This window comes from Chelonia mydas, chromosome 21, assembly GCF_015237465.2.
Source record: "Chelonia mydas isolate rCheMyd1 chromosome 21, rCheMyd1.pri.v2, whole genome shotgun sequence".
Lineage (NCBI taxonomy): Eukaryota > Metazoa > Chordata > Testudines > Cheloniidae > Chelonia > Chelonia mydas.
Genome location: NC_051261.2, coordinates 1,422,091 through 1,441,204, shown reverse-complemented (window position 1 = coordinate 1,441,204; position 19,114 = coordinate 1,422,091). Strand labels below are relative to the sequence as shown.

General features: G+C 42.3%; 1 protein-coding gene across 1 annotated transcript in view; it reads right to left on the bottom strand.

Annotated features, from left to right (window-relative positions):
* RSBN1 (round spermatid basic protein 1) overlaps positions 1-19,053 on the bottom strand; it is a 49,824-nt gene extending 30,771 nt beyond the window's left edge. Inside the window, exons 1-2 of the mRNA XM_037884854.2 lie at positions 18,605-19,053; positions 9,183-9,853 (exon numbers count right to left, since the gene is read on the bottom strand). Of these exons, the coding sequence (XP_037740782.1) occupies positions 9,183-9,853; positions 18,605-19,016 (1,083 nt within the window). The 5' untranslated portion in view covers positions 19,017-19,053. The remainder of the gene's footprint in view (positions 1-9,182; positions 9,854-18,604) is intronic.
* Between the last annotated feature and the right edge of the window lie 61 nt (positions 19,054-19,114).

Below are 19,114 nucleotides of genomic sequence, written 5' to 3'. Positions count from 1 at the left end.
AATCAGATATGGAGACGGTAGTTTTACAACACTTGTGTTAACATCTGATGTGCTGATATTTTAAAAGAAAAGGCAGGTAAGATAAAAATTGTAATCTCATCTCTTTATATTGTTTGTGTTGCAAGAATGGGCAGAACGATCTTATTTCTCTACACTCTATAGCGATAACTGATTGAACCCTTAAGTATTTCCTTAAGACAAAAAAGGCAAGCTATTAACAATCAACTCATAGAGGAGGATATTCAGCTGCAGGAACTAAAGTATCATTGTTATATCTAATACAGCATCCCCGACAGAGTTTAAGAGAAATTGGTGAAAGGAAGCAAAAATAAAAATGAGAAACATTCAGGCTTTACATGAGCAAAAATATTTCATTTCAGATACATGTCTTACACTGCAAAGAAAAACAAACCATCTCTACCAAAGAGGGAAGATGAACAAACTTAACCCCTTTGCTTTTAGGGAGTGAAAAAAAATTATATATAGAGAGAGAGAGAGAGAGGGGCTTCCAGACTGCCTTACAAGGCAGGTGCATTCAACCATTGCTAGCACTAGTCTTCTCTCTTCACACAGAACTGGTTTCAAAGTTGTATTTAAAAACATTTAGTAAGATTGGTTTTTAAATAGTCATTAGAGACAGACAATGCAATTTAACCCACGTTAAGATACCTTGTTCTCACTTCCCCAGAGAGGCCAGCAAGAAGCATTTGCTCTCTAGAGTTGTTTGTTTTAGGTACCCAAATCAAAACTAGTTCTCTGAAGAGGGCATCTTTCTATTTTGTGGGTCAGCTAGCTTTGAGACAGTGATGCTCACTTACTAAAATAAGTTATTCACACCCCAGATCTAATATAGCTCTGGAAGAACTTGCTGGAGCTGATGTGAGCCAGAACAAAATAGAATTGCTAACTAGATTCAGATTATAGAATCTTTGTTGATCAACATGCCAGAAATAACGGTAAGATTCTCAGATTCTAGGTCAAGACTTTGGTGCTGGAAGAAAATGTGTTGCATATTTGAAGAGCAAAGTTAACAGGTAACTCCAGCTACCCTCTACCTCACGAAAAATAGATATTTTCATGAAGATTTGGTTCAGATTGACACTTTCTGAAGAGTACAAGCCTCTTTCAAGGGCCCAAATATAAGCAGTTTTTTAGATCTCTGGAGTTTCAACTGCAAAATTCCACTGAACTGCACTGTCAAGATGTTCAACTAAGCCAGTTACATAGGAATATACTACCATAAGTTTAAGTTCTGCAGAGACATTAATTTTAAGATCCTGTAAATAAAGTAAATTCTGTACATAGCCTAATTCCTACTACAGCAATGGCCACAGTACACAAGCTACCAATCTGGGCAGTTTTATTGCCAAATGAGTAGAGAGACTAATGAATGTGCTTTTAGGAAGCTTCTTAACCCTAGAGGTGGTCCCTCCACATCAAGAGGTAGATATTCACAGGACTGTGTTACAAAACTTATGCCACTGTGCTCTCTTCTGTAGACACAGAACTTCAGTTCTCTCTAGCATCTTTCAAGAACAGTAATTTTTAAAAGTTGTAACTGCTTTCTATAATTTAGAAACAGTTTAGGGCTTATCTACATGGTCCCATAGTAATCAGACTACAGACAGTGTAAACTGCAGCATGCATTAGCATACTGTGCTGTAACTCTCCCTTATGGACCTGACCTAGAGGTACAAACTAAAAGGCTCCTACTTTGCATTAATGGATTCCTGTTTAAGGAGGACTTTTAGGTCACACTAGCAGCATCCACACAGGAGAGTTACAGTGTAGCACACTAGTGTATGCTTCGACTTACAACCCTGTAGTCCTAACTGCTGGGCTATGCAGACGCAGCCTTTTAGTCAAACATACAACTCTACATTCTCACGACAGCTTGATTGATGTGACAAAGCTAAGTGTGTACTTTAAGAATTTACAGGTTGTACATTATGCTTCTGGGATTGTGTCAAACTTTTCTTCAGGGCTTGTCTGGTTTTTATGGTGTTTGATGTGCTGGGTGTAATCCACTCCTTACATCTCTTCCGCCTGTAGCCTAGACAGGCTTCACTGCTCTGTTTATAAATTGCTGTTACTTTGTCCTACTTCTTGTTGATCTCATCTGCATTCCCCTCCTCTTCATCAAGGTCTGCAAGTGCTTGAAACCTGTTCTTTAACTGCAGAATGAAGGCTTTCTGTATTTCACGGGACTTTAGCTTGTCAATGTCATAACGTCTGTCCCCCTTGTTTGGTGGTCCCAGACTTCAGTTTTAGCTTGATGGAGGCTGTCACAAGGTGGTGGTCGCTGCCAACATCTCCCTCCACCCCCTCTCACATCTGTCAGTGAGCCTCACCATTGACCATATCATGATCAATGGCCAATCTGGTTCTTATCTCTACCATTTGGAGAACACCATGTCAGCCTGTGAATTTCACAATGTTCAAAGAGGGTTCCGCCGATGATTAGGTCATTCATATTACAGAAACCAACAAGCTTTTCTTCTTTTTCATTCATAGTGCCACACCCATGTCTTCTCATTGCTCTGTCATTGTTTGTGTTGTCCTTACTGACCTGGCATTCAGGTCTCCTATGACGATAATTAGGTCGTGACATGGGTCCTCTCCCTAACTTCGCCTGTAATGTAAGGTAGAATTTGTTCTTTACTTCTTCACTGTCATTTGTCAGAGCATATCACTGAATCAGGGTGATATTATGTTTCCCTTTCAGTCTGAGTCTCATAAGTCTGCTGCTGATGGATTTCCATTCAGGCAGGGAATACTCCACTCCCTTCTTCAAACAGGATGGCAACACCCTCATGGTGTTGTCCATCATCCCACCCAGAAAACAGTAAAGTTTCTCTCAAGGCTGCTGTTAATCTTCCTGATCCCATTTATCTGCTCTCGCTGACACCCAGGATATGTAAGCTGTAGTTTCACATCTCTGCTGTGACCTGAGCTAGCTTCCCTGTTTCATATATTGTCTGTACGTTCCAAAAAACAAGTTTGGTTTTTGTCTTGGTGTTGAGCACTTCAGTCTTCATGCCAGTGGCTTCCTTTCGGCTTTCACCACTGGACAAATACCATGAGCAGTATAGCAAGGCATATTAGGAGGTCAAACTCCTTGTGAGAGTGGACAAACTGCATTATGTTGGCAATCTGGCAACACAAGGAGAGGATGCAGCTGCTTGTGATGAACAAGGAACTGTCTACAAAATGACATGGCTTATCAGTGGTAAATGGCAGACGCCAAACACACACTACTCAGAAACAAGGACACCTACTAGCAACTGAAAAAGAAGGAACACACTGGGCATTTCAAAGAATTGCTGAACAGGGAGACACCTAAAGAGGAAGCAAACATCCAGGAGGCAGAAGATGATCTTGATATCAACAAGACACCCCAACTAAGGAAGAGATAATTCAAGCCATCAAATCTTTTTTTTTTTTTTAAAAGGGAAAGCTCCTGGCAAAGATAAACTTGAATGCAGAATTGTTCAAGGTAAATCCTAAATTAGCAGCATCTATAGAATCACAGAAGATTAGGGTTGGAAGAGACCTCAGGAGGTCATCTAGTCCAATCCCCTGCTCGAAGCAGGGCCAACACCAACTAAGTCATCCCAGCCAGGGCTTTGTCAAGAGAGGCCTTAAAAGCCTCTAAGGTACATAACAGTAAGACTCAGATGGCCTGACCAGCTTAAACACCTCACACGTGTGTCATTTTTTCCCCCAATTATAACTGGAAAACTAATGACTCACTGATCTTTATTACTGCATGGTGTATGTATTGTTAACCTACAAAGAATTATATAAAATGTGCAACTAAAATGTGTTTTAACCATGCTTGTCAAGGGAAGTCGATAAATACGTTTTTCCAGACCAAAAAAAGGAGCCAACATCCCAAGCCAGGTGTGACCAAGGAGAGTGTACTATTCATTTGTATCAAAGATTGCAGGAAGATTAACTGCACTGTAAAAAAAAAAAAAAAAAATATCAAAGGTGGGAGAAGCCATCATGGCATCTACACTAGACAGCATGGTACCTGCACTGAGCAAAGGAACGGAACTTTATCTAGGAATACACTTCAGAAGAATAAATTTCAAAGGTTTGATGACTAAAGAGGGGAGAGAAAACTTATTTTATCCATCATCTAAGGAAGGAAGGAAACCAACCAAGGTCTTTGAGCTCAGTGTGTTGAGCCCTGGCTAAAGAATGGGCTGGCTAGCCATCCTGGAAGAATGACTATGGTGAGTAACACTGAACAAAAGACATTTGTTAAGTGAGTTTTAGTCTTAGAAGTATATTTTTACTTTTGTTTGTAACTACTTTTATCCTTCTTCCTTATACTCAGAATCACTTAAACATACATCCTTTTGTTAAGGAACTTGCTTTAACTTTTACCATAAGCCAACTCAGTTGTTTGACTGAAGTAGGTGGCTTGTCATTCCACTAATTTAATAAGCTGCTGTGTACTCTCTTTAAAGCAGCAAACTTGATAATGGTCTGTGGGTGCTACAGTCAGAAGGGATTGAGCACTGCAGAGAAAGATTTTTTGAGGAGAACTCAGGATTGGGAGGGTGTTAGTATCAGCCCTGCAAGGAGTAACTAGTCTGGTGGAAGCCAGGGTGAGATCACTGTGCTGCGAGCATGCCGATGTCAGAGTTCTGAACCAAAAATGCACAACACAGAGGCACCCCGGGTTACAGGGCAGGTTTTAACAAAATTCTTTACTGGACTGGACTGACCTGTAGAACATCAAAACTGCTCCAACTTTTTGATTCAGTGGTCATAGTCCATTTATGCATTCATTTAGCTGGCAATTTCAACCATCAAGGGTTATTGTAGGCACTAAAAATCAAGCAATTGAGTTGCTAGAGGGTACAATAGCAAAAAAACTGCAGACAAGACTTCTATGAATCTTATTTCTGTAGGTTAAATAGTTTTCTGACAGCAAAGCATAGGTTACAGATGTCAATATTATTTCAGACATTTAAGTTCTTGCTGCTGAGTAGCCATTTGTGTTTACCAATTCCAGACCAATTAGAGTTCACTCTGTGCATGGAGTGTTGTAAACCCTCTTTAGCACTGTCAACACTTCAAAACTCTTATCCCTTGAAGTGCACACATTTGTCCTAGCTCTCATTGAGCCAATACGAGTATACCAGCACAGCCACGGTAGCATGGGTAACAGGAGCGGCGGTGTAGCACAGCGTAGCCACATGGGTATATACTCTGTTTCAGGCAGGTCTGTACTTGGCCCAGCTAAGCCATGCCTCTGCTGCTGCTACCCGTGCTACTGCAGCTACTCGGGTATTTACACCCATGCTAGCTTAATAAGAACTAGCAAAAATAGCAAGCAGGGGGTGGCGTGGAGGAGGGAAACCCCTACCCTGTAGTATAGGCATAGCCAAAAAGTCATAATGGTAGCAGGGAATGCACAGATCTGGCAACACATACTGAAAATTCTGTTAACACCTGCTGGAAGACTAGTTCACTGCTAAACATGCTTTGGCATAAGCGGATAATAAATATTGTTTCATTAGGTAAACCTCACCTCCATTTAAAATGTTTAAGGAAGACAAGATTGGTACTTTATTTGTTCACAGGAATAGTTTTTAGTCTCAAATGGGAACACTGAATACAGATTTGGCCAATACTTCTACCACAGAGTCGTCCTGTTTTGTCAACACTTTCTTCTGTGGTGTTGCCTCTTCCCCATCTCAAGTACATTGGGTTGACTTCTCAATCTTTAGTTTAAAAAAACCACAACTAAATTTTCAAGTCGTTTGTTACAACATGGCAAATGTATGCATCCTCTGCCATGCATTTCTTAGGTGGCTTCAATAGACCTGGCTTATTTTGTAAGTTAGGTAACATGCTGTTGTGCTCCTGCCTCTTATAAAATCCTATTTAACCTTACAAGGATAAAAAAAACCTTAAAGGAATAAAACCTCCACCAAAAACAAAAACTATGAAAGTCAGCACTTTGTTACCATAATAAGGTACCAATGTCAAAATCGAAGATGCTTTTTGTTTTGCATGTTCCTCCATGAGGTCGCGCCACCTTGCGACCTCTCTGTATCAGCCTTGCCTGCTCTCTCTACTGTAGAGAGAGCTTTAGAGATATTTACAATTCTACTTTGGATACTTATTGTAGGTGGAAATAGGAGACACTGAGAAGCCTGAGTTAACACAGCACATGGACAAATCCAGTAACTCACTAGTAAAGTATGAGTTGTGCAGACAGATTGAACAAAAGCGTGATGTCGCTAATTTACAAAGAACGAAAGTAATAAGGCCTCGGAACATCAACTGGAGAAATAGAGAGAAACAGGTTAGGTCACGAGTAGTATATAAATTTGACTCCTGAATGGGTAACTTTATGGCAAAAGGACCTGTTGAGAACTGGATATCCTACAGACTCAAATATTTAGCTGCAAAATGATCCAACATAGAAACAGCCTTTGAAATCTGAGTCTGGTGCAAAATCCTGATTGTTTTTGAATAACTGGTTCCTAGTTTTGCTAATGGCTCATTCAACTCGAGGCTCGGGGAAAGGCAAGCTTCTTTTCCAGCTTTATGTGCTTTACCAGCTCAATTTAAACAATGGGCCTTGCTTGAAAAAGTGTCTTTTCAGAGCAAATTAGATGTAGCCGATTTCCCCAAGCAAGACTCCTAAATCAAAGTTAATCCAAACTAATCCTGTATTCCTCATCTATCCAAGACTCTTGCATAAAAAACAATGAATTCTAGGTATAAGAATTGAGACTGGGCCCACAGAGGGATAATATAAGTCTTCCCAGGTGGAACGCCTGCCAAAAAGTTAATGGAAAGTTAGGATTCCAAATAAAGGACGGGGATTGGGGGGCAAACTGGACGACAATCAACGATTAATAAGCAGGCTAGGTGATGTGTTTCAATGTCACTGGAGCACGTCCCCACTTTGAGAGTGATTTTACAGATTAGCCAGCACCATCTAGTATGGCCAACATTTGTTTTGTAATATGAATTTTAAGTGGTTTCCAGTTTGTTTTAAATGCCAAATTTTTCCTACAACAAACATTACTAGAGCATATGGAAGTCAGTTATGTTTGCAGGCATCTATTACAGTCTTGTAAATTTTACTTTCCTATCACAAGTAAAATACTGATGTTTACTGATAAAAAGACAGGCTAACAAGTGCCCAGAATAGCAAGTTCCCATGACTCTATTACTGTGTTATATTTTAGATCAGGACTGAAGCAGATTCTCTTGGGAAAACTAGAGTTTGAAGTTACTGTATAAACTGTCAAACTAAGTTATATTGAATTTATCAGAGCTTGAAAATATCTACATAACACAGGTGATTAGAAGCCTATTGCTGGCAAACAGAGGGCCTAAACCAGGGGTGGGAAAACTTTTTGGCCTGAGAGCCAAATCTGGATATGGAAATTGTATGGCAGGCCATGAATGCTCACAAAATTGGGATTGGTGCAGGAGTGGGTGAGGCCAGAGGAGTTCAGGGTGCGGGAGGGGGGCTGAGGGCTCTGGCTGGTGGTGCAGGGGTTTGGGGTGCAGGAGGGTTCCCCAAGCTGGAAATCAAGCAGTTCGGGGGGGGGAAGTCAGGGTTGGGACACGGGATGGGCTCAGGCTCTGCATGGTGCTTACCTTAAGCAGCTCCCGGAAGCAGCAGCACGTCCCCCCTCCAGATCCTACATGGAGGCACTGCCCCATCCACAGGTGCTGCCACTGCAGCTCTCACTGGCTGCAGCTCTCAGCCAATGGGAGCTGCAGGGATGGCACTTGGGGTGGAGGCAGTGTGTAGTGTCCCCTGGCTAACCTTACCCATTGGAGTCAGAGGGGGGACATGCTGCTACCTCCTGGAGCTGCAGCATTCATGCGCAGCCCCCGACCCCACATCCTGGCTGAAGTAGGGCAAGCCCCAGATCCTGCTCCCCAGCAGGAGCTCAAGGGCCAGATTAAAATCTGCTGGCAGGCTGGATGTGGCCCGTGGGCTGTAGTTTGCCCACCCTGGCCTAAACAATCCATCTCTGCAGTTTTTAAAAAAAGTTCCCATCCCTTATGGATGTGCGACTTTGCTGCTGTTCTTATTTTTCACAAGCAGCTGCTTAAAGTTGACAAAACTGATTGATTTTAGTGCTACTATATGTTGCCCAGGGGAGGCTTCTGAAGTCTCATTTTTAGTTGCTGCTGCTTGTGAAAACTAGGAACAATAGAAAAGGCAGGCACTGGACCTATTAACAGGGAGAAGGATCCACTAAATGGAAGGCTGGGGAAGGAATAGCTTAGTACAGTGTTTCTCAAACTGGGGTCCTTGAGGGAACTCCTCGTGGGCCACAGGCCTTGCTGATCAACTCAACTCCCCACCCAGAAGCTACTGAAGCCAAACCAGGAGATTTTAGGCACTAAAAGTTTGATGGGGCAGTGGGACTAAGGCAGGCTCCCTGTCTGTCCTGGTCACACGCCGCTTGTGGAAGCTGCCAGCACATCCCTGTGGCCCTGCAGGCAGCTTCCTGAGCGCTGACTCTGTGGCTCCCATTGGCCATGAACTGCAGCGGCGGTGCTTGTGGGCAGGGGCAGCGTGCAGACACCCCCTGGCCTCCCCTTCTTATGAGTCACTGCCAGAGAGATGTGCCAGTCACTTTTGGGAGCCACCTGAGGTAAGCGCTATTGGGCTGGAACCCGAACCCCTCACCTCCTCCTGCACCAATCCCAGCCCAGAGCCTGCACCCACCCTTGCCCCCACCCCACATGCAAACTCCCTCCCAGGGCCTGCACCCCAACCTGATGGAAGTGAGTGAGGGGGGGCGGAGTGAGAGGTAGGGCCAGGGGTTGGAGGGCCCCAAAAATGTTTAAATCAAAGTGGGGGGTCCCTTGGGTTGCTAAAGTTTGAGAACTACTGTCTTTAGTACAGAGGTCTCTGTACTAGTCAGTAGGCTCTGGAATGGGGATTAAGGTTTTAGAAATTTCCTAATCACACATGAATGCAAAAGATAGAGCTCCCCCAAGTACAGGCCAGGGACAACAACCTGGTACAAATACCAACATCTTCCCCAGTGGGCGGGGAGAAGAGGCTTCAAGACACAAATATCCATGGATTTTATCACTCATCTCTTGTCCATCAGTATAAATCCAGAGACTAAAAAAAAATTGTTGAATCTTCATACGTTTAAGAACATTTACATTACCTGAGTGTGAAAATTTGAAATAGTCGTCGTTTCTATGTCCTTCTTGCCCAGGATTTCCATTTTCACTGGAGTGTTAGGGAAATTAAAAGCAAAATAATCCAGGAAGTCTGGCAAATAGGCAGCTGCCCCATGTACTATGGCTAAAGCATAGTAGGCTGCATTTTTCTCATTTTCACTGAATGACAAAGCAAGAAATTCTTCTGCAAATCTCTCCATCTCCACTGGAGACAAAAATGAGAGTTCATCCATGTAGGCATGAAGGACCAAAGCACCACCATTAGACTGATGTTCTTCATGAATAAAGTTACTAAATTTAGTGCCAGTTTTCAAGAAACTGCTGCGAACAGAGTGCTCTTGGTGAGTCATAAATGGTGTCTGAACTCCCTGGGGTACCCGATATTCCTGCATTCCCAAATTCAGTCGACACAGCTGCTCATCTTTCAGATACCTGAAGGATTCCTTGTTCACTTCTGAGTTACCACTCTGTCCTTGAGTCAGAATCTCTTTGTTGATGCGAGTAAGTCCGGCACAAACTGTTTGTACTTCTTTGTTGTACATTTTAAGGCGTTTCCCTCTCATATCCTCCCGGTGTTTCTTTTTCTTCTTTTTCTTTATCTTCTTCATAATAAGACTGTCTGCTCGCTGGGTTTTGCCATTTTCATCTGGAGTTTCTGACAACAAAAACAAAAACAATGGGAAGATTAGAGTTCTACAGTTATAGCAGATTTATCCAAAAAGGAATTAAGAAAAATGCAACACTTCCTAAAGCCACTTTTTTCTGAAAACTATTAGCGGGTTTCATATTGGTTGAATTTATTATATTAGCATGTTTCCTTTTGGATTGGCATACATGTAACAAAAAGCTGCATTTGATTACATAAAACACTAAGGAAAGCAACATCTAGTTACTATACAAAATCTTGAATGAAGAAAATCTAGCAGAATCAGAAACTGGAACATTTATTTAAAGAATCCAAAACAAATGAGGAACTATAGGTATCTTTGTTAAGAAATTTTGATTTAACTAATGACATTTTTAAGCTAGCTATTTAAAAAACTCAGAAGCATCCTAAGTGCATCTTACAATTAACACAATAAATCATTGCAATCTATGAAAGACTAGAAGCTCCGCAAAATATAAACCAAATAAGTGAAAGACGCTAGTGTGGGTAAGAGTTAAACATTTAGGTCCCACTCTCGCAGGTGGTGTGCAAGCAGGCATACTATGCAGAGCAACTTGCAGATCTGGGGCCAGGACAAGAGTGTGAAGAGGGAAGGGTAAAGAAAAAACAAAACCCATCACTCTAATGTGGTAAAAAAGAGTCTATTAGTACAAGAGTTTGCTCTAAAATTTCTTTTTAAGTATTACTGTAAATTAGTCAGTTTAGTAATTTTTTCCTTTAATCAAAGTTAAGTCTTCAAAGCCAAAAAAGCCTGTGGAAACATCTGGCAGGAAGATGGAGAAACTGCAAATGAGCCCAAGTTACACAAGGACAATAATCTCATGCGTCTTAAAGAAAAAAAGACACACACACACAACCCCCAAACGCTTTATACACTTCAATAATCTACTTTCAATATGAGAATGCACATTTGAAATGTAATAACTTGAGTCCAAAATACAACAGACCTTTCTCTGAATGTAGCATCAACCTAGTTATTTCAAAACATAACTTGCTGGAAAAATATTATGATGTTAACATTCCCATTGTATGGATAAATTCCATGTTGTGTGTAGGTTTCAGAGTAGCAGCCGCGTTAGTCTGTATTCGCAAAAAGGAAAGGAGGACTTGTGGCACCTTAAATTTGGTAGTCTAAGGTGCCACATGTTGTGTGTAGAGGCTAGAGGGGAGCAGAAGATAGGAACTGAAGTACCCCTGTTACCCCATGGTCCTTGCAGTTCTTGGCCTCACTGCTGAACGCCAGTTAGTTTAACAGGGTGGTAAGCGATAAAGGACTGAAGTTGAGACCCAAAAACTTATTTCATAAAGGGGTCAAAGCCAGTTAGACAGGAGTTTTTTTTTTTAAATTCCCTACTAAGCTTGCTGGATTCACACTGGTGAAAGGCTGTGCAGCTCACTGGCAATGCCCTAAGGCTGCCAATAAATATATGATCCGAAGTCAATGGAAGAAGGACTCCCATTAAGGGCATGATCCAGAGCTGTTGAGATTAAGTGCTAACCTAGGAGTGGCTCCTATAGATGCCTATATTTAATATATCACTTATGTGGTGTTGACTTCACAACCAACATTAAAGTAGGGAATGCAAGAATTAATGCTACTTGTGCAGCTTCAGTTCACCCTTCACTTGTGCATATACAATATACAGTCTTCAGTTACATGATCACATACTGTTTCCCACATGGATTATCTGGATCTAACCACAGGATCTTCACACATGCCCCTCACACTTGTGCTAAAAGAGTAACTGGTACTGAAGGGAGTGTGCCTGGTATACCCCGAGAAGGCTGTGATAGGTAGACAGTAGCAGCCTGGGATTCAGGATGTGGGGAACTGCAGAAGCAGCCACCTCCATCCCTTTTCAGCCCAATTCTCCCTATCCCTCTTCAGACCCAACCACATTCTCTAACTATTCTCAGTCCCACCCCTGACCCCACCCCATTTTCTCCTCCAGGCCAGGTGTCATAGCTGCCTATTGTGGCTAGCAGGAGAAACTGCAGTTGTTACCCCCAGCCACATTGGATGCCTGAGAATCTCGGCGAAAAGGCTGTAAAAACGCATGGGTGTCACAAGAGACATGATACTTGGCAAGATCTTTGAATTCTTAGGTTTTCAGATTCGATTTTGAGGATGACAATCAGAAGCTTCCAGATATATTTGCCTGTTTATTACAGTTAACACAAGGTGGTTGATATAGCTAGTCCAAGGGAGAGACCTATGATTAAGGCTACTATTCTGTCATGGAGGTCACCGAATCCATGACTTCCAAAGACTGTCATGACTTCAGCCCCAGCAGCTGGGAGCTGCAGGGTCCCACCATCTCCCACAGTGGCAGGGAGCTGTGAAGTAACCTTGCCGCCTGAGGCAGTGGGCCCCCCAAGCTCCCAGCCCCCCAGGAAGGGGACAGGAGGACCCTAGAGCTCTGAGCTCCCACAGGTGGTGGGGACCCCAGAGCTCCCACCCTACAGCTGCCCAGTCCCTTCCCATTGTATCACGGATATTTTTAACAAAAGTCACAGACAGGTCACAGGCTTCTGTGCATTTTTCTCTATTGCTCATGATCTGTCTGTGACTTTTACTAAAAATATCTATGACAAAATCTTAGCCTTACTTATGATCTATTAATGGGACTGTTTGTAGACAGCTGGCTGCTTTTTCTCCTACCCATTTTATGATCTGCATTGGTTTTTTGTTTTGGGTGCACAAATGAAAAAAAATTAGCAATCATTCAAGTCCTGTATAATTGAACTACTTTGGTGCAATCACTACCATTGCTGTTTGCTCCATCTTGATGTATATCGGCAATTCTTTCACATAGAAAGCCTGAGTGCTACCTCCCTTATAAATTAAAAAGAACTCTTTGTATTTAACATTATAATAAATGCTGGAGGCAAAATGGGGTTTGGGGTTGGAGGTTGACAGCCCATGACCCCTCATGTAATAATCTCACAACCCCCGAGGGGTCACAACCCCCAGTTTGAGAACCAGATGTATATAGTTTTATAGGGAGGGAGTGATCAGAACATAGTAATCTGACTCTTATAAAACTCAGGGAATTGCCAAAACAGATCATTTGTTATACTGCCTGAAATCAGAGTGACTTTTATTTCACATCAACAATGCATGTAACAGTAATTACCACTTAACCAGGATGGCTGCTTAAATGTATCATAACCTTAGTCTGCTGCTAAAATTGTTATGTGACTGGAAGATAAAATGGAAAATGTTAGCCATGGTAACAGTATAGGGCTTTGTATTCCGAAAACAAAAACGTATGGACTTGGCTGAAACTCATTTGTATTCCCACTCGATTCACTTGCAGTACTGAAAGTTATAGAACAAAACAATTAGTGCCCCTAAATAAAATTTATTACTGTGATCTACAAGAAGGAAGACCATGGCTACAAATTCATATAAACTAAATTTAAAGCTGTAACAATCCTGCCTTAGTGACTTTAGAAAAAGCTTACAATACACAAAATATTTAATAATTACTGTAGAACCTTATGAAGCCTGCATTTTAGAGCTTTTCTTAGGTAGATTGCTAGAAACTGATGGTTTAAACCTGCATTATAGTCCTTTAAAACCAAGAGAATACCAATTTAATGGGTAAAACCAGTCAAAGCAAAGAATTAATTTTAATATTAAGTTTATATAACTATTTTTGAACCCTTGATGTATCAGACTTTTGTGATGCTGCTGGTTATGCTTACCTTTTACATAGTATCTTACAAACAGCTAGTATAGTTGTTCCAATATTATAGATGGGGAAACAGATTGTGTCATTTTCAGTGTTATCCAATATCAGTCAAACCTGTTAGAACCAAGGGTGTTTATTTTATTTTTAAAACTCCCAATCCACTACTATAGCTCAGTCTTTGATTTAGTCACAGGTATTTTTTAGTAAAATTCATTGACAGGTCCCGGGCAATAAATAAAAATTCATGGCTTGTGACCTCTCCATGATTTATAGTAGAAATACCCATGACTAAATCGTCGGGCGGGCGGGGAGAAGGGAAGGAGGGAAGAGAGAGAGAGAGAAAGATTACAAAAATGGGTCTCACTGGCCATTTTAGAAAGAGGGAGAAGAAAGCAGAAGCAGAAAGCTGGCAGCAGGAGGGGGGGGAGGAAGAGAAACGACTCCACATTCCAGAAAAGTCACATGCAGGACGGAAGGATCCTGGACTCCTTTAAAGACTCTGACTTAAACTCAAAGAATGCTCAACAGTTGAGAGTACTTTTACAAAGCCTGTGTGTTATGTGCTTCAACACACGCGTGTCCCTAGAGGAGGTAAACAGTAAGCCAGAGAGCTCACAAGACTGGAGAACTCTGGGAAATGGAGTGCCTATGCAGCTGGGGCACCTTGGGAGTCAGCACTGGTCCCGGGGGCTTAGGGGAACTAGACCAGAAGGCCCCACTTCTATGAAGGGGTAAGAGTTCATGCCTGGGAAGCATGCCAGAGAAAGAGGGTGCTGGAGCCTATCCAGTTCAAGGGAAGCTTAAAAGCACATGGGTCCAGCATATCAGACCCAAAGAGCACCAAGGAATGTGTCCAGCAGGGGAGCTTTCCCAGGCCTGTAACACCTTTGTCTTCCAAGACCAGAAAGTAAGAATCTTTGCTCCTAGAGGGACTAGATATTTAGAAATCCAAGATGAGCCAACATAAATTGTAAGGTAATTTCAAGCCAACAAAGGTGCTAAATCTACTTATTATTCACTTAGAAATAAACACCAACATACTCCTGAAGTCACATTTTAGAATTTAACAAAAAAACCACACACACAAACCACACACACTTTATTGAATATTTAGGTGTTTTACTATTGCCTGAATACAAAATGCTCTAAGAGGGATTTACTTCAAACAACAAAGTATAAGCTATATACCTTTGCTTAGTGTTCTGTTTTACATTTAAACATTTCCATTGACTATTGCATCAACTCTTTTCAGTTTTTATCAGCATCAGATACTGTAAGTTAAACTTATTTTAACTGCTGCACTTACACTTAACCTTTGCTCAATATGGTAAAAAGAGTTTCACTATATTGACAACGCATTTGGAATGAGACAAGGCCTGCCTGGTGGCAATACTTGACAGAGTCATGTAGAATGTCTAGTTTGAAATGAAGAGTTTAAACAAAGACTGCCTGTTCATCTAATAGCGGGAGAGAATTCTTTGCACACCTCAGTAAACCCAGGGACAGTTAAGTAGTGGATTACGGTTCTGGTCCTGCACTCCTGATGTCAAAAGGAAATAGAACACTGCTGGTGATTCTTTAACAGTTCAATACATGATAATGTTACTAACATGTCAACTTGTAGTTGGATACACTAACGTATCTAGACATCACTTCAAGATGCATTGTCTTCAGGGAGATGTGTTAACGGATAGCTTGGATGGTCCATCAGCTCAGTCTAAAGTGAAGGGAACTTTTAGAACAGAAAGGAGGAAACAGGAAGTTGAACCAGACCAGTCACACAAATTTATGATGGAAGGTAAACTATTTTATCAGTACACTAGAAGAAGGAATGTAAAATCCTCACTCCCAAAGCAGGAAAGAAAACCCACTCTTGCTAGGATGTATTAAGTCCAATTTCTTCAGTATTTCAGCTTTCATATTAGAAAAAGCAAGTTTCTAGCCTTTATGATTCCCAGTGAGAATGGATAGTGTGGTTGTCCTGATTCTGCAAAAAGACTGCTCTCCAGTGCCTCTGAGCTTTGCCAAGCCACAGCTTGAAATTCAGATTCTGGTCATTTTCACAGCCACAATCCACCAGTGTTCTGCAGTATTAACAGAAGTAGTAAAGAAAATCCTGTCAACCTGGTCATTAAAGACTTGACTTAGATACACAGGAAGGACATCTGTTGAAGAGAGATTTTTATGCTCTCTTTACAGACCAAAACTGAACAGCTGCTAGTGCTTTACAATTGTGTAAAAGCCTCCCTTGTTTCTCTTTATGGTATTATGAAATGTTTTATACTTACTGCTGAAATATCACCCAAATATCTCACAGGAGAAATTTATAAAGATAACCCATCCTAGTATCCTGGTATTAAAAGAAACAGCACACATGAAAAGCACACTCAGCCAAGTTGTTTTTCAACTAAACATTCCCAAATCATAGTTTTAAACAAACAAACCTCATAGTTGGATACTATTCATAACAATTATTCCATCATCAAAATAAAATTATGGGAAAGAATGAAATGACAATTAAATTTTCTCTAAAAGTGCTTCAAGAAGAATTCATACACCATTCTGTTTGAATTCAGATATCTAATGCACACTTCTATACCCACTTAACTTTGCAGTCTATAGAATTAAGTATTTAAACTGAGCAGAAGTCTTTTACTAATTTGCATGATAAAAACTTCAGTATAGTTAAAATTTTACAAATATACCCTCAAATTACTAGAGGGTTTCAGCATAACATCTTGATAGCTTCAGCTCTACTACTGGAATTCAGACCCACAATATGGAATTTTCATTATTAGCTTTCATAGATAAAAAGCAAGAAGTTGTTTTTACTGTCTTAAAACTTGATAATTTCACTACTCAAGTATCCATTTAATGTCCAAGATACTTTATCAAGTAACAGCTTTTATTACATGCATAATCTAAAATAGACCCCTAGAGTATGGTCCAAGAGCATTATTGTAAAAGCTGTAATAGTTTGACATGTAGTTGCCCAACTTTCAAAATATTTGCTTTGAGGAACTCTGAAACCAGGAATATTCTAGTAAGGCTTCTTAAACTAATGCTTACCACAATGTATTGCTATCTTGGATGTTATTTGCCTGGGAAATCTTTAGTTATTATGATCAAGCTTGTCATGGAGAAACAGTGATAGCTCTCCTAAATATAAATATTTATTCCCCACCAAATATGCAAGTTACCCTAAATGATGGCTCTATTAGTCATTGCTTCTTACTTTCTAGAACTCCAGAATTAGTATCGTCCAACAAAGAGCTTATGTAATTCAAGGTTCAAAGATGTGCAGCAAGTAACTTCAGAATAACTTTGTAGGTTTTCCCACAAGCCACTCAGGGTACATTTTCACTGCAGCTGGGCAGCGTGATTCCCAGTGTAGGCAGACAGACTCCCACAAGTTCTGCTCAAGCTAGAACACTAAAAATAGCAGTGCGGACGTTGCAGTACTGGGCGGCTAGTCCAAACCATCACCGAGTCACCCAGTGTCTGCCCGCCACTGGCCACCCAATGTTCACTATTTTTAGCATGTTAGCTTTACCTGAGCTAGTTCAGGTCTGTCTACCCATACTGGGAATCAGACCTCACAGCTGCAGTGTAGACTTACACTCATAAAAGGTACTTGTTCAAGTATTACAGATTAATAAAACTGTTAGACCAAGCCATTATTAATGGTACCTAAAAGTGCTGAAAATATAAACTTAATTTTTCCAAATTCAACTCTCATGTGCCTTGGAGTCAATAAAAGATATTATTTGTCTCTCTAATATTCTGGAACCAATATGGCTACAACACCACTGCAAACAACTGTTTGGAAAGTATTCATTTTTTGTTTGACAAACTAACAAAATAATGCCAGTAGACAAGTTCTCATAAGCAACTCTACAATAAATTACAATGGGAAGAAAGCATCTGTATCAATATTTATATTTTCAACTTCCAATGGATTTAATTAAGAATTTTAAAGGGCAACATCACAATACTCTACCATACAGAATCTGTACACATTAAGTCCATTTACCACAGGAGTCTGAACTCACTATTTAGTCTGAATGATAAATATTCAAGTATACACACGTCAATATCCAAACACAAAGAATAATGGTACATTTAATCAGTTAAGTTCAGTTTAGGATCTCTAGCAGTACTTTTTATATCAACTACTATTAGGAAAATAAGACACTGAACAGTAAAATTGTAATTAAATCCCTATTCCTCTGCGCAGAGTTAAGCCTTCCTTTCCCCTTAAATATTGTGATTTATTAAATGGAAGCCAAGACTGACACAGAGACTAACACCACCGTGCCCCGCACCCCCATTGAAAAAAATATGGTGGTACAAAAACTTTATAGATGGATGTCAGCAGGGGAAAGCGGTGTTCAGTTACATAATCTTGAAGTGATGCTGCGACAAGTGGTCTAAAGGTAATTGTGCCACTACAATCCTTTATTTTAAGTCTCTTTAAATAAGATCACTTACCTGGTTTGAAACTATGACTTTTTCCTAGCATATACTGCCCATACACCAGCTAAAGGACTGAATGTTAGAACGAGAGACCAGGCTCTTTAATCTTACACCTCCTAGTTCGCTTCCACCAGGCCAAGCAACAGGCAAGTTAAGAACTACGTCCCCCCGTTTCTGAGCTCTAAGGAAGGCTGCCGAGGCAGAATATGGGGGTCCTCTATAGCTACCTGTTTGCCTCTGATCAGGCTCGCCGAGCTGCCGGCGAAGAGACACTGCGCAGACCTGGCGCCCCTTGTTTGGGAAGCACTACGGGCGATGCTGGGCCCAGCGCCATGGGCAGCCGAGCCAAGCCGCGAGTCCGCCACGGCCCGCAGCAGCCCTGCCTGGGCTGTTTCACACGCTCGCTCAACCACGCTCCTGGGTGAAGGCGTTGCTGGGGGGGGGGGGGGGGGACAGCCCCACGGGCACCTCACACCTCCGTCCGCCCAGAGGGCGCCCCTCCTGAACACCCCCAGCCCCTCATGCCGGAGGCAGGCGAGCCCCAGACCCTTGCCCGCCGCCTTACCTCGCTTGCTGGGCCGCCCAGCTGCCCCGTCCCCGGTGCTCCCCCGCTTCCCCTTGTGCGGCTTGGCCCCGGCGGGATGGCCGGGCTCGGAGTCCCCAGCGGGGCGATGGCGGTGGTGATGGTGCCGCTCCTGCTGCGGAGGTCCCTGCGGTAGACTGAGGGGAGAGAAGGTGAAGAGCCCCGCGGCGGCGGCCGGGGGCAGGCCGGCCGGGGGCATTGGCTCCGCCGGGCTGGGCCCCACCAGGAGCGGCTGGCTCAGCCTGGCCCGCTTGCCGCCGACAGCCTCGCCAGCTGGTCCCCGCCGCCTCCTGCCGCCACCCCGGGGCCGGCCGGGTCGGTCCCCTGAGGGTAGCGGGGGTGACTCCTCTGGGCCCCGCGATACGGCGCGCACCGCAGCGACCTGCGCAGCCATTTCACAGTCTCCCTCACACACATTTAAATGGCCCGAGCGCCAGCAGCCAACGCGCAGGCGCCGCGTGACGCCTCATGGGAACTGTAGTTCCACCTGCA